The sequence below is a fragment of the Carassius auratus genome, chromosome 15, assembly GCF_003368295.1.
Source record: "Carassius auratus strain Wakin chromosome 15, ASM336829v1, whole genome shotgun sequence".
NCBI classification, from domain to species: Eukaryota; Metazoa; Chordata; class Actinopteri; order Cypriniformes; family Cyprinidae; genus Carassius; species Carassius auratus.
The window spans coordinates 9,594,492-9,611,015 of NC_039257.1; the positions used below are offsets into that span (position 1 = coordinate 9,594,492).

Below are 16,524 nucleotides of genomic sequence, written 5' to 3' on the forward strand. Positions count from 1 at the left end.
ACGCTGCTGCGTGAGTGTTTCTAATACAACAGCTGAGTGATGACAAATCTTCCTCTCTTTTGATAGTGACCATCTCTCAATATTTTTCCTCTTTTGCAAATTCATTAAAATGATATTTATATTGCCAATGGGGCAAATCACACACACAAAAAATTGTAGTTTCTGTTCATCACTATAGACGTTTCACAATTATGATATCTGCTGTTTCTGAGAACTATGGATATGTGAAAAACATTAATAAATCAAGCTGTTTAGTATTTATATATCTAAGTCGCCTATAATTGCTTTTCTTATGTATTATAATAAAATACAATCTATTAGCATTTAAATAATCAGATTAAATTTAGATTAAAATGTCATACTGTGCTTGTTTTAGTGTTTTCTTTCCAGACAGACTGTTCTGTTCCAGACGTCTTCCTTTGGACGTCATTGGCACAGGTGAAGGAATGATGAGACGTCACTGCTGAGCAGCAAGTTCACCTACAGAAGGTCATATGGTCAACGCTTAGTTCAAAACTATAAAACACTCAACTTTGCTTACTCAACTTTCAGAACATACTGCTTGTGCTTGGATCTGATGTGCTGCTAAGAGGCTGCTATTCCTAAGTTCAGAGAGTTACAAAGCTTGTATGAACTGGAAACCCTAAATCACTAGTTGTGAGCACTGTCACCTTTATGCTTAGAGGCTTAGAATCCTAAAAACAGTGATTATTTACACAGGAATCAATTGCTTACTAAAGGGAACTTTTAGTAATTCATTTAATGCATCGAAAAATTACATTAGAAGCCCAAGATTTCATTTCGTTGAGTGGTATACTAAAGAACTGTAAGCTTTCCAATAAATTGCTTTTATTAAAAAATGAATTAATGGATCGATAGATGTAGGCTATGGCTGAGTGATTTATGAATAAATAGATGGATGACTAAAGAGAGAGACCGATAGATGGATGTTTAGGCTGAGGAATGCTAATGTTCTTTTTCCAAAGCTCTAATTAATAAGTATTATTAATTATTTCCATATAATATGCTAAGCTTGTATATTAAACTAAAGTAGTTTCAGACAGCATTCTTGATTTATTAAAACATCTCTTATTTTTTAAGTGCACTTCATGAATTTTACTGCTTATATGCAATGATACATGTATAAATAACATACATTTTAATAAAATACTAAATGCTAACCATATATGTTCCAGTGTTGTTATTATCTATCTTTTTCTTTATGAAGGCTATTTGAAGAATAATTGCCATCTAATCATTTCTGATCTTTGTTGCCCCCTGCTGTCTGTGTCTCTTGTGTTTACGTCAACATGTTAACAGCATTTACCGAAAAACCTTTTCTCAGATGCCTCATCTGCAGTGATATCAGAATGATAATTGACCATTTGTACTTCTTTTAACAAAGCTGTTAATTTAACATCTTAGTGGCAATGTTATGTAAAGCTTTTATTTGTCTGATATATTGGATTCTCATGAGGAAAATAAGCCATCATATTTTGGCAATTTAACCTTGAGAGCTGAACATTGAAAGTCCCCTAATATCTCTCCTCAAAGCAATAACTAGTCTCAAACTTCTATGGAAATGTCAGAGCCTAAAACCAATAAAAGGCTAATCTTTAGACAGATTACCCATAAGGCCTGTCCGTGCCCCAGCTCTAATAAGCATTGAATTCACTTGGCTTCACGGCCCTGAGATGCTTGCTATTAGAGATCATTTTGCCAGCTGGCCTGTAATTTTAACTTTGAGATGAGATTTGCATTTTTAATAAGAGGTAAGAGGCCATGAGAGGTTATGAAATAACTGCGTGATTTAGTATAGAATGAGAAGTGGTCCAAGTACGGATCCCAGTGGAACACCAGAGGATTGTTGGTGTGCAGATTAATTGGATGTTTTCTATGGTACCTGACAGGCTTAGTAATGCAGGAGGAATTTGAATTTAAGAGCACTGCACTTTAGATGCCCATCTCATAGTAATAGTGTGGTTTATGGTTTTAACTATTAAAGAAATATATTATAAAATAGAAGTACAATCATTGTGATATTTGGGGAAATATGTCCTTCCTATGGATATAATGCATTGTGGGAGTATCTGGAAAATAGATAGTGAGCTCAATATAAAAATAGCCAACTTATCAGAGTTAGAGAAATCAGAAAAATGATGGGCAAATAACTGAAAAGATTAAGAAAAAATAAGTGAAAGATTAGGAAAAGACATAGTGGAGTTACAGACTTCATATAAGTTTTTCAGATCTTACATCTGGCTTAAACAATGCACAAGCTAAGGACATTAAGCTAAGAAAATTATTTTTACTTCCTTGTCCAGTAACTAAGCTGAGATCTATACTGCATCTAGTTACATGAAACCTGTCATGCAGCATTACTGATATACTTTAGGAAGAATGTATTTTCAGTAAAAGGTGTAACCGAGGTATATAAAAGAACATGTTCCTTCGCATGAGCAGACCAGCTTCCATCATGAAGACGCTAGTGTGTGCTCTTATTGTGGTGCTTCTCTGCAGTGCTTCAGGTAAGACAAAAGCTTTTCTCTTTCCATCTATCTAACCATTCATCCATCCTTTATCTTCTTGCTCAAAATGGGTCAGAGCTTACTGAATCATAAAAATTCTGTGAATTGGTTCAACTGATTAATTGAAAAAAGTAAATTGTCAAATATTATGCTGTGGAATGTAGTTAAAAGTTTTTCAAAATGTTCTGATGAAGTGCAGATACTTTGATCATTGCTATCTATCTGTCTGATATGTAATAGTGCACTCGCTGACATGCTACACCTGTGTGGATGGGGACTGCAAGACCCCAACTCAATGCCCAGCTTCAAGCAACTTCTGCAAAACAATTTCAACAGGTAAACAATTAATATTAAAATAATTTATTTACTCAATTTTCAATAGTCATTAACCTTCAATGACATTTTTGTATCATGATATACTACCTTTTGTTTATATTTTTAATTTGAATCTATTTTGTACTTTTTTCTTTTTTGCATTTTTTTATATTTTACGTCTACATAGTTTTCGTTTATTTAATTGTCATTTTAGCTCTTCAACGTAAACTAAACAAAAGTGAGAAATGTTGCCTTGTTAACTACCGTAAATAAAATATGTTTTATAAAATATTTTATATACATTAGTTTATGTATATTTTATTCTAAGTAATGAAATTCTGGTTTTTAATTTTAGTTTTTGTTAACAAAAATAACCTTAGTAACAGATTCATATTTATTACCCCTTGTTGGTTTAAAAAAAAAAAGGAGAATGTCATTTTTTTATTAAAGGTCTGTATTGTAGAAGTTTAGATATTGAGCTGTTTTCTCTTTATGTCCTAAACCGTAGCCACTGTGTTCAGCCGGACATGTGAGGAGTTCTGTGTTCCTGGAGTGAACATCTACTGCTGCACTTCTGATCTGTGTGACTGATCTCTCAACATCACCCAGTCATCGGATCAGTCACTATAGTTCATTGTAATAGCGTAGCACAAAAAAAATCCCTGGGTTACTCTAGGTGTTTCATTTTTCTAATTCCTTTTTCCCATTTGAATCAACATGGTTTGCTTTACATAGCCCTGCTTTAAGCAATGTCTAATAAGCTTGGTTTCTTTCCCAGCTCTGTATGATTTGATTTATGAATTAAATAAACTTTGCTCAGTAAAATGCAGTGTATGTGTGTGTTCAGTATCAGATGAATGTAGGTCATTCAGGAGAGATGTTATGATGCCATGTGCGTCTGGATTAACTGCTGCTTTTAACAGATGAAAAGACTGGAAGCTAAACATGCAGTCCAAGCATTAATCTCTCTTGACAAAATGCAAAAAAAAAAGCATATCGAATGTTGATCAAAGGTGATTTAAAATTTCCAAACAAGGTTAACTTTTTTCTTTTGCACTTTTGCACAGATAACTGTTTTTTAAATTTTATTATGCATAATAATGCTGTAGTTATAATTTTTTTTATTTTGCAGTCTTTTATACATATACACATTATTTTAAAAATACCTTTACACAAAAATTTGGGCTGCTTCTAATAATGTTAATTCAAACAAGGAAATATGGGTCAGATTTGAATTAATCCTCCCGTCTTTATTTCTGTTTCCATGACTGCGGGGTTTGTTATTAAAGAGATTGAGGATTTTCTTCCTTTGAAAATAACCAGCTGGGAACCTGTGCACCCTCTTTCACACAGCGAACGGCACAGCAATTTATCTTGTCATGTTCTTTAATGGACAGCAAAAGATTAAGAGCTGGAAGCCTCAGTGTGTTGAATTGACATGGCATTTTTGTCAATTTACAAGTTTTAAGAAATGAGCGAGTGAATGAGCTGTCGTTTCTGAGAATCTAAGCTCTTTCGCTGATTAAGGGAGAGCGAGATTTCCCAGATTTGTCAAGAAAGAGGAAGAAAAGAGGGGGAACAGGACACATAACAGTGATGGATTAAACTTTAACTGAGCTGAGGTTGTAGAAAAAGGCCTTGTCATCTTGGATTGGCCACGGTCAAAGTGAATTCCAGTTTGCAACCCATTTTAGTTCCACAATTTGAGTGTAATTTGACACTAAATTAGGAAGAATGTTGGGAGAGGCTTAAATGTATCTATTCCAAACAGATTGGACAGTGAAAAGTGGGTGTTACCCACCAAAAATTGTTAAAAAGATACCTAAATACCTATTTGGCAATAAATGAGGTCCGCATAAAGGAAAGTCATTTAAGAGGAAGATCCATTTTATACATATAATAAAGATTGCAATTGCAACAATTCCATATATTAATTTGAAATAACAACACTAATGGATTGCACAATGGTTTATGCATAATGAGACCAGGAATGTGCATTAAGAAATTAAATAGTCTTCATTTTGATTTCTTGTTGACTTTACAATGGAATCTGCTATACTTCAGAATATGCATTCGTAAACATGCAGAACTTATCATTAAATTCACAAGGGCACATTAATTATTTGAGTGCATTAGTTGTGCTAGTGCCAGACCAGCCATCACCTCAAACTGCCCTTTTCATTGCAACATAAAAGAAATGAACAGATTGCATAATTGGGCAAACTTCCAAAAATCTAAACAAGCAGATTATCACTGAAGCAAATCAAATGTCTGACGACCTTCACATTCATCTGCGTGCACAGTCAGAGAGAAACCATGAACACCTTGGTTTCATACTGACCCATTTTCTGCACCAGCTTAGACATTCTTGAAGCAGATTCACCTTCTGTCCTGAGGTCTGCAACACTGCGTTGTGCACCATAATCCTCTGGGTCTATTTCAAGGCAATTGCAGATATAAGCGACTTAAGGACTGTTGACAAGACATCACATGCACTTTGGCTAAGAAACACTAGCTGTGCTAGCAGGTAGTGTCATATGCCAAGACAGTGCATCCTCAGCAGGGCATATTTCCTCTAGCTGAGAATAGAAGAAAAAAAAAGCTTTGCATAAGTGAATAAAGTTCTTATTACAAAATGTCATTCCACACTCCTTGAGTAGAATGTAGAAAAGCGAAACTGCACTTAAGGGGAAATTTCTGTGTGGCCTTAGCTTTACACTTTACTTTCAATGGCGTAACCTTACAGGATGATTCAGTCATATTAAATAACATTTTTGAGCTAAAGTTAGTTCAGATGGTTCCACATGAAGTGTATTGTAGGTTTTCTAATGTGATTCACACTGCAGTCAAGCTTTTTGAAGGTACTTGAATCATGAATTCTCCTAAGGGATGTGCTTTAATGTCACCTTCATTTCCCTTTCCCTGTGGATGGAGTCAGAACATGGTGCTTGGTTAATTAAATATTTCTCACTGCCATATTCAAGTATATTTCTCTGTCACTAACATGAAATCAGAGACTGCAGGTGTTGTTCCTATACAACTTGTTTGTTTTCAGTTTCAATTTAATGTAATTAAAATAGCTGTTTAGAGAAAATATGGCTAAATAAAATATTTAAAAAACAATACTATAAAAAAACGTATTAACATATATATAGTTTTAGTTGTCTTGGAGTAAGTGCTGCATGCAAAAATCTTATAGTGCAAACAAAAGCTGTCCACCCAGTTCACTAGTAAGTAAACAACATCAGCATTAACAATCTCAGCGGTGATTGAGGGGCTGCCTGGAGTGGTAATGGTCCTCCACATCTATTGGATTAGAGGAAGGATGTCATTCAGTATTAATCTGTGAGCAGTAGGCAGCCTGGAACACTAAGCACTCAGCTCTCTGTCTGCCTCTGACTCGTCCCATTGTTCATCCTGTGCTGTGGGCATTGGAAAGAAACCATACTTTCCAGAATGAATCTCTTCTGCTTTTCTCTGGTAAGTGATTCACCTTTTCGGCTCTGTGGTTTGTAGACTGACAGTGTGTGCATGAAACGTGGCCTGCTGGAGGATGTGAAGGCAGCATGTGACAGTGCATGAAGATCAGGAACCAAGCTTTAGCTGCTCACGAGGGCCGTTTTTTATGCTTTCTTTTGGGTAAGAAGTCAAGTTATTGGTTGATTATGGCTTACATGTGTAGCCCTTGCATTAAAGATACATTTTATTTATCTTACCTTCACAATATTTTAATTTAAATCAATCATGATTTTTTTTTTTTTTTTTTAGTTTATAAAAACAAAACACATAGGTGAAACGTGTAGACTGGACTGAGTTTCTCTGCCAGATCCTGGGTTGTTTTTTTGCCGTTTATGATTAATGGTGGCCTCGCTTCACTGAATTCACGCTGGTCTGATCTTCTGTAAGCAAACTAATGCTTCTGGTTATTTGTGTCATCTTTTGCACTGAAATGCACTGCAAACACTAATAAATCAGGGTCTTAAACAGGTGGTCTGTGATCCACCCCTAGTGGATCGGTGGTTGTACTACATTAATTGTTTGATTTCTGACCAATTTTTGTTTTAGACAAAAATACTGTGAACTTAGTTTCTACCAAAGGTAAAGTCAAGAAGCTTAAATTAAGCTAAATGCTCCACTGTCACACCCATAATTTAGAAAGTTAATTTTGAATGCACTTGCGTATGACACTGTATATCAACAATTGTTTTAATGTTTATTATTAATTATTTTATTATTATACTATATGCCTGTTTAAAATGCCTGGTTTAAAATGCAACACTTCATTTTATACAAGGTAAAAAAACAGGGATATTTGACCGACGTGATGTTGTTTTGTAGGAGGGCTCTATGGACAGCCTGTACGAGGCCGTGCAGGAGTCCTGTGAGGCTCAGGTGTACACCATCCCCAGCAGGTCCTGCAGCCCAGCTGTTCTCTCAGATGATGCCACCAAATGGAGAAGTGCGGGGCGTCCTATCTCCATGGTAACTATAGAAATGACTGCTGGAATTTTGAATCCATATACTGCACTGTCATGGGAAATGTATCGGCCATCTGGACACACGCTTTAACTGCTGTGGACATGATGAGCTTCCATTAAATTAAAGCTGCTGCTAATAGATTGTGCTGTAATCATATGGAAATATATTGAGGCCTTCCTATGAGAGAGAAACCTGAAATGACAGGCATTCAAAATCTTGAGATTACACTTCCCATAATTTCACACTTTCAAATAAATATGCACAACAACAGACGACTCTGCATGTGAAAGTTTCTAGAATATATGATCGAAAGTGCCTCTTACTGTATGTGTTTACAGGAAATCTCACAGGTCAAGTCAGACAACACTAGAAAAAAGAAGCAAAGGTGAGTTCAATCTGTATTTTTAGTCAGAAGAGAAGAGAAAGAGAAAAATGTTGAACTTCTTGTCAAAGCAAAAGTGAAAGAGCCCTTGAGGTTTTCACACAGACAGAAAATGCCAAATGTACCCTCTTTAAATGTTTCCTTGCATCTTCTTTCAGTTCACTACCAAAATCTGTTTCTGAAAATGAAGCTTTAGGTACGTAATATTTTGAGAGATATTTTATAAATTTTCCTAAACTTTCTGCATCACATGACTAAGCTGCAATAGTACACCCTTGTTATGCTTTAATGCTCAACCACCTTGACTGGCAGCCGACCAGTAAATAGATAATGAAAAAGAAAGGTACATTGTGTATCAGATCATTATGAGCATGAATGAAAGGACAAACCAGATTTTCTACATTTTATTGCCTTTAAATGAGATTTCACAGAGTGAAAAAGTAAAAGCATGGAACATTAGTGAACCTTAAATGAACAAACCCCTAATGGCTTGATTTCCCTCCTGCAGATAATACCGTCTGCACTAATTCTGTCTGGCCCACTGCCAAAATGCAGGAAGATTTAGTCCTCCTGAGGAAGAATCAGAATGAAGGTAAAACCGGTCTGAGGATTTGTAGGTTAATCCCGACTAGATTTCATTTCCAAGACACACACAGCTAAGCAACATCACTTACTATTGGCCAGTCAGATGGCCTATAAGATTCTGACTGTGTCAAATCCCACTGACAGTGAATGGACAGTGTTGTGCAGTCATCAGCTCACTTAAAGCACTTGCCTGTCCTGTGTGGGATTAATTAAGAAACAGCAGGGTCTTAATTGTAAACAGAGCCCTAGACTTCAGCTTCTTACAACTGTGAAGGACTTTCGAAGGACTTCTTAATATATAGGGGAGAAGTGAACATTTTATTCTCACCAATTTCAAACATCATTTTACTTATTAAATGGCCCTGTGGTGTGATACAGTAGTTTTGAAAGTAAAAATATTCAATGAAATCTCTCAATTATTATTATTATTATGTAGTATGTCACAACATAGGACATGTCAATTTCATTGTCAACTATGCATTCTAACAAAGTCATCAATATCAGCTAATGTTAAATGTAGTTTAGCTTAGAGCTTTTGATAAAAAGACGATGTTCAAATATTTTAATCACTGTTATTTTTAAAAGATAATGAAAAGATTATAAGCTTACTCTAATCTAAATTTCAAATGGTGGTGCACATTTATTTTAAGGTAATAATGCTGTTGAACCTGTCTGTATGGATGTGCCACATTTCTTTGGCTAAGCAGAGTAAAATCACCTGCCGTGTGGTATTTCCTCTCGTCAAAATACGTGAAGAAGCAAAACAGGAAACGGTGCAAAACCACATATGTTTTCTTATACGGAATGTACTATTTTGACTTTGGTCTACCATTTCTGTTTGTCTACCAGAGATTCTGTGATGTCTTAATAAAATAAAAACGTTTAAAAAAGCAAGCATTTTATATAGTGACTTGGTTGCTAATTGCCTAATAATTCGATTAAATGTGCTTAAATTTCAGATATGTTAAGAGCTATAAGAAGGGCTGAAAGCCAGACAATGGCAGACAGAAAGACCATTTCAAGAAACATACAGCAAGAGATTCCTGTCCAGGTCGGAAACACACGACATGTCTAACTGAGTTATGTTGGTATAATTAAAGTTATAACCTAGAACATGTTTGTGACATATTTATTTATTTTCATTACCTTTTCTATTAAAAATGTTCATTCTTTCATTGGTAGATTGTCTGTTATGAGGGATGTAATCCAAACCAAGATCAGCTAAGAAGCAAACAGAATTACATGGTGAGTTCAAGCCCTGTCCTCCCAGGTGCTTTGTGCCAGCTGGAATGTAAGTGATCGTCATTTATTACACAGGGGCTGGAACAACAGTTCTCCCTATACAGGGTATCATGGTTGATTGTGTCTATACAGATGGTTGGGTGAGGGGCACGTTCTGCCCATCTAATCCCTTTGCCCACATGACATTCGAGTCAGTCGAGACTGCTAAATCTGTTATGTGTTCACCAGTGTAGTACTCTGTCAATGGACTCACTCTTGAGAGTTATCGATATCACCAGCAAAATAAGGGTGGATAATACTTTGACAATTATGTTTTATATATTAATGTTCCTATATATTAGAATTGTATGTAATTATTTATAACAATTATTTTATTATTTTATTTAATATGATGTATGTAGGTATACTTAACAATGTTATTGTATTATTATGTCTACTCTGTTGACAGCCTGAGACAGCACATGCAGACATGACACAGCTAAGAGGGACACGGATGAAAAAAGTGGAGAGGAAAAGCAGTAAAAGAGGAACTCCAACACAAGAAACAACATGTAAATAAACCGATTAAATCTGATGCTACAGCAGTTACTTGTTTTGAGTTTGTTTTTGTTTTTTTTATCAAAAGCTGTTCAGGATGTTAGTGACATATATTGATCTTTTTTTATCTGTGTCTTCTAAAGCTCACATCAAAGGTGCCAAAGGAATGACGTGTGACACTGCTTGGGGGTCAAGGGTCACGGAGACAGCACCTGCCAGACATCGCTGGAGTAACCCCACTGAAACAGCCTTGAACTGGATACCAGCCAACAAAACCGGTCTACCTCCCTGCAATGAATATCAAGTCCACATCTGGGACTGGACTGCATCCACAACTCCAAATCAAGAAGATAAAAGCAACATTCGAAACTCGAAGAGAGACTCCTTCCCCAAAGGAGTGTTGCGTTCTAGCACCAGTGTGGATGTCTGTGTAAGTTATTTTCAGTGTATACTTAACATTTTATTATTACCATCATTATAGTCTTATGCCATGTGGGAAGAAGTATATTTCAGTTTTACATTTTCACCAGCCATTACTTGCTCAAGAAACAATTATTTCACATTATTCTTTGCAAAGCATGAATATGTGATAAATATGTAAATTATCAAAGCTTCTTATTTCATGTGTTATAAACTCAGGGCTCTTAACCTCCTTTCAAGTACTGAATGCATGTTATTATTACAATATATAAGACTTTCGAAGATTGTCCTGTCATGCCAACCAGTCATATTTTTACACACTTTAGGGCGAGTATGAGTGAACTACTACACTGCATCACTCTCAAATAAAGTAAAGCTCTCATGACAATTTAGGAAGGACTGTTTGTTTTCAAAGGCTTGTAGTGTTTAAAGAAATAGGTTATAATGCTGTAATCCTGGATTTGGATTTTGCTATGGCCGACTGCACACATCTGGATTAGGCTGTTATTGTCTGTAGGGTTTTCATGAGCACTAGTGGTCAGTACACGCCATGGATTTTAATTCTTGACATAAAAAGAGCCCATGACTAATACACTTTGCATGTGCAAAGTACTGTACATAAGACAGCTGTCAGACAGAATTCGTTTTTGTGCAGATTTGCAAGAAAAATCCTTTCTGAAAGTTGTGAAATAAGACAGGAAGTGTTTCAAAAGCATGTGTCCACTTCCTTGCGTGCAGTGGAGCTACTTCCCCATACAGAGACCAGATTTTGCAACTTGGGCAAAGGACAAAAGGAATTTTGATTAATAAGCTTTCTCTTGAGTATGTTTATAGTTTTAATGTGAAATTATGAACATCGATCATAAAGTTATATATATAAAAGCATTGGAAGCACAGATTCCTGCATCTATTCTACAATCTGAGGGCCTTCATAAAATGTTGCAATCCTTTATTTTAGGTTCTTTATTTCAATTATGTAAAAAACATCCTTTAGTTCAATTATGTAAAAAGCACCTCTATGGAAATTCTTTTTGTGTGTGTGAGTGTGTGCCACAGAGTCCGACTTATGTATTTGTGTTACTCGAAATGACTGTGAAGTGGTGAACCACAAAATGCAGACTCAAGCATTTAGTGTTTTTCCCCTGTAGAACTGATGCCTTGATAAATGACAGAGTGCGCATTGGCTCACATCCTGTGTGATTTAAGGAAGTTCTTGTAATCGGTTGTTCTGCTGAGACATTGCAATCTTTTACTTGTGGAGCTGAGAAGTTAAAACACTAGTTTCAGGTTAGACTTTCATTTTAAGGACAAACTGAACGCACACATCAAGGCGATGCTCCAAAGGGCTGCTTCAAATGTATCAGACAAACCAAAAAGTCTTAAACCAAAGGTAGGAATTAGTAATGTATTTTAAGATTTTAGGTAATAATCTGAAGGTTTTATTTGAGTAGTTGTATTAGGCTTTAATATCATGCAGTGATGCCATATCCCAATAGATCCGACATTTGAAAATGGACCAAGAAAACTGACATTGGTATGAAAAGCTTTGTCAAGGTCAAATTCATGATAATGGCTCTAAGGATACTACAGTTTGCTATTTGATTGAGATTACATTTTAGATAATTATCAGCATTTTACTGTGGTAGAGCTAAGAGGTTTTGAGCAGATTATGAATCATACAGTGTTTTTGTCAAATGGAAGTTCTCTATAACTTGATGACATGGACACTATAATGACTTTTTTATGCAAAGTAATGTACATGCTGCATGTGCCTTGCTGTTTTATCCTTTATAAAAGTGGTTGATTTTATTTACCTAACACAGCGATCCACCAGTTTTGGAAGATTTGACACATTCAGAAATCAACACTCCCCTTCCAGACTTGAGGAAAATGGAGCAGTTGAGGTAAGATACATTTGCACGAATAAGACATTTATAAATCTGAGAGTTTATTCACCATTATGTTTATGTTTGTATATGTTTCTTCATAAAATATTTTTCACTGCCTCTTAAACGAAAAACCATCCGCCTACTTTAATAACAATAGCGTATATATATATATATATATATATATATATATATATATACATATATATATATATATATATATATATATATATATATATACAGACACACACAAAAAAGGATTATCAAAATATTAAATATTAATGCGTGTATAAAACAGGCAGAGAGTGATCCAACAGCAGAACACTGCGAGAAACAAGGAAGTTTGGGACAAAAGATGAAAGCCATATCGATGACTATGCGCAAACGGATGGCCAAGAAACACGTCAAATCCTGCTCTGAGGACATGGTGAGTCACAATGCGAGTTCCTCATTTGATTACTGGCACTGATTAAGCAACGAAGTTCTTAATTACCCAAAAATCAGCAGTTCATCAGATTGTACGGGGGTTGTTTGGCACGTTTAAAGGAAAATTAAATATATGTCTAAATAGTAGGGGCTAACATTTCTATATTTTAAAGTCATCATGAACTGCCATTGTTTTTTATTTTGTAGTCATCTCTGAGGTCCACTTATAATGTTATCAAGATTTTTTCATTAACAAAAAAGTTTCTGAAACTTAGAGGATGTTTTTTTATAACACAATGACCACTTATATGTCAAAAGATCAGGGGACATTCGAATTGTTTTTTAACTTCTGTTCTGACTGATGAAGTAATGAAGTACACTCTCAGAAAATACTTAAAATACAAAGCCATACCCTAAGGTCCTTAAAGTTATATATTAGTACCTTACATATTAGTACCTAAAATGAGCATATTAGTACCCTTTTAAAGGGCACTGCTCCAGTGACCGTTTTCTACCTTTTTTCCCGATTGTATACCTTATGACCCAGAAATTATGACCCACAAAACCAACCTCTAAAACCAACCAACCAAACAGTTCTCCCTATCACTTAATCTGTAGATTAGTTCATACGAATATCAAGACTGATATTTTGTTTGGCACAGGGTGATGACACTGAGGGAGAAACAGAGAATGGGTGTCCAGCAGAGAAGCAGAGCTCAGACCAAACCAGCAACTCATTAGAAAGCCTCTACAGTGGACAGAGCTCATCCAGTAAGCATCTACACACAAACGACTGATGTGGAAAGAGATTTGACATTTTAATCATACTCTTTTTGTTGTTATATTTATTGGCTCAGGTGGTGTGGCTAGCAATTCAGATGTATCCAGTAACAGAGACAGCCTGAAACTGGAGGAGGAAGTGCCCTACACGGGACAGTTCTGCGGGCGAGCTAAAGTACATACAGACTTTGTCCCCAGTCCATATGATACAGACTCACTAAAACTGAAGGTGAAATAAATATTGTGATTTTTTTCCAGTTTAATTAATCAGCACAATTTTAAAGGAGAAACATTAATTGCCAATAGTAAGTTAATGGTGTTGGTCATCTTTTTCAGGTGGGAGACATCATCAGCATCATAAGTAAACCACCTATGGGCATATGGACTGGCTTGCTTAATAATAAAGTGGGAAATTTCAAGTTTATTTATGTGGATGTTCTGCCTGAGAAAGAGAAGCAAGAAGAGGAGGAGGCACCAAAAATAAGACCTGTGAAAGTATGCAAGAAGCCACGACCGAATACACTCCTGGAGCTATTAGAGAGACTTCATTTAGAGGTATAACCACAGACAGGACAGGACACACGTCACACTGATTGGCTGCCACCAGTGTTTTAATTGTTAACTAAAATAAAAACTATTACAAACAATTTTCTGTAACTCAAAAAAAAAAAACTGAAGTAACATAAAATCTAAATATTAGATGGAAAACTTTAAAACATTTTTTCTAGAAATGTTGCCTTGTAAATTAAAAAGTAAAAAATTAAAGAATTAAAAATATTAATATAACAATGCTAATTATATAATAGCAATATATGATAATATATAAATATATTAATAAATAATATAAATAATAATAGCTTTATGAATAAAAATGAATAAAACAATTAAAAACATACTTACAACAAAAATAAAATGAATATAAAAATAAAAGCCAATTCAAAAAATTATGCTATAATACTATATAAATTATACTGCCAGATTTGTCATTGGCCAGATTTGTCATCTGGTTACTTTGACATTCTCCCCCATTGTTATTACATATCAATCCCATAAGGAAAGTTCCCTAGAGAATTAATTGAAAGCACCTGTTCACATCCACACTAGTCGACATGATTTAGCGAAACTGCAAGATAATTTCCCTAAAATTTGCATTATATATGTCCATAAATTTGTCTTTGCCTGGATAGTTGACAGCTGTATTGCACATTTTAATGTTGAAAATCTCATTTGTAACAGGAATATGCATCTTCATTACTCATCAATGGCTACCAGACAGTAGATGATCTCAAACATCTGAAAGAGAGGCATTTGATTGAGTTGAATGTGACCGATCCAGAACACAGACGCAAGTTGCTGGCTGCATCAGACTGCCTCTATGTAACAAGCAGTGAGTATCAATACAAGCAGTTTGATTGACAGCTTTGGGCAAAACTATATTTTGGTTTTCTCTGTGTCCATCTCAGGAAACTTTATGTCAGCAAGCCTCAGGAAGGACACAGATACCGCAATCTTTGCATTGTCTATGTTTGTGTTTTGATGAAATATCAGTCAGACAGTGAGTCCAGTGTTACTAAAAGTCACAACCTTATCTATTTAAATTTAATCTATAACGCTCTGTGCAGCCAGGAACGGCCTTTTCCTGTAAATACAGATCAGGATTAATTGGATGTGGGCTCACTGTGTGAGCAGGTGGCACATGGCTGAGCTGCTCTGGCTGATATGAGTGAGGGATAATAACCAGGAAGACATACTGTCATTTAATTAACATTAATATCATTTGGGTTTATGTGCAAATGCAAACCTGATTTGTTCCGCAGAGATTAAATTAAAGAGCAGGAGTTTGTATGAGAGATTTAACCTGTCTTTGCCTTGGCTTTTACAGAAGACGAAGAGGGAGTGATGAAGGGCAATGAGGAGGAAGACGAAGATAATGACTGTCTCAGAGACTCGGGTTGTTTTATTCCTGCAGAGTGTCCTGACAGCTGAGAATCATCCAATGTATCGCTCCTGAAAGCTACAAACAGACACAGAACTGAACAGAACTGTTTAATATACTGTTAAGATTTTTTCTTTTTGTGCTCGTCTTTCATCTAGATGTACTTGTGTTTTTTATTTAGACATTCTTTGTTCAGCGTTGATGTAACCTACAGTATTTCTGTTAATGTAGATGTCATTTGAACTTTCTTGGAAATATACTTGTCTGTGAGGAATTTTTTCAGCTTTTACAAATGTTTATGATGGCTGAATTGTATATAATATTATTAAAAGAATTTATTTATTCTGAAGCGTTCTTTTACTTACTCATTTGACTGTGTTTCAAATACACATTGCTTCTACTGCTAACATTTATGCTATCAACTTTCCATCTGTTTCTCAAAATAACTTTTTGGTTTTGGTGAGTGTTTGGTGGGATGAGTTTCCAGATGACTAGTCACGTGCAATGACTGATACGGAGGTTTAGTTTCAAAGCACTTTCCAGTTTCCATCCTTTGACTGAGTTAATACTTAATATACAACTCCCGTCACTGATCAACATATACATATACGTTTTAATTCATATTTATTATCAATTCATACATATTTATTATCAACTAAGGTCTTGTTGCAGGAAATAAAGGTGGTGAGGGAAGAAACTTAGAACAGATGCATATGATTATAGAGTGGAAAAATATTTTTATTTATTAACAATAATTAAAACTACTACATAACGTTTGCCAATATTATATATATATATATATATATATATATATATATATATATATATATATATATATATATATATATATATATATATATATATATATATATATATATATATATATATATATATATCCTTACTTTTCATATTGTTCAAATGTATTATTATTATTATTATTATTATTATTATTATTATTATTATTATTATCAATATTATTTGTTCGTTTGTAAAGGTTTGTACCGTGCA

At 34.9% G+C, this 16,524-nt stretch overlaps 1 protein-coding gene and 1 pseudogene across 1 annotated transcript; both read left to right on the forward strand.

Annotated features, from left to right (window-relative positions):
• The first annotated feature begins 2,437 nt into the window (after window positions 1–2,437).
• LOC113115530 (lymphocyte antigen 6D-like) lies at window positions 2,438–3,564 on the forward strand. Its single transcript, XM_026283116.1, has 3 exons — window positions 2,438–2,528; window positions 2,769–2,864; window positions 3,352–3,564. The coding sequence occupies exons 1-3, from the start codon at window positions 2,444–2,446 to the stop codon at window positions 3,432–3,434; spliced, it is 264 nt and encodes an 87-aa protein (XP_026138901.1). The 5' UTR covers window positions 2,438–2,443; the 3' UTR covers window positions 3,435–3,564.
• A 2,659-nt stretch (window positions 3,565–6,223) lies between these two features.
• LOC113115001 (uncharacterized) lies at window positions 6,224–15,783 on the forward strand (annotated as a pseudogene).
• Window positions 15,784–16,524: the final 741 nt, after the last annotated feature.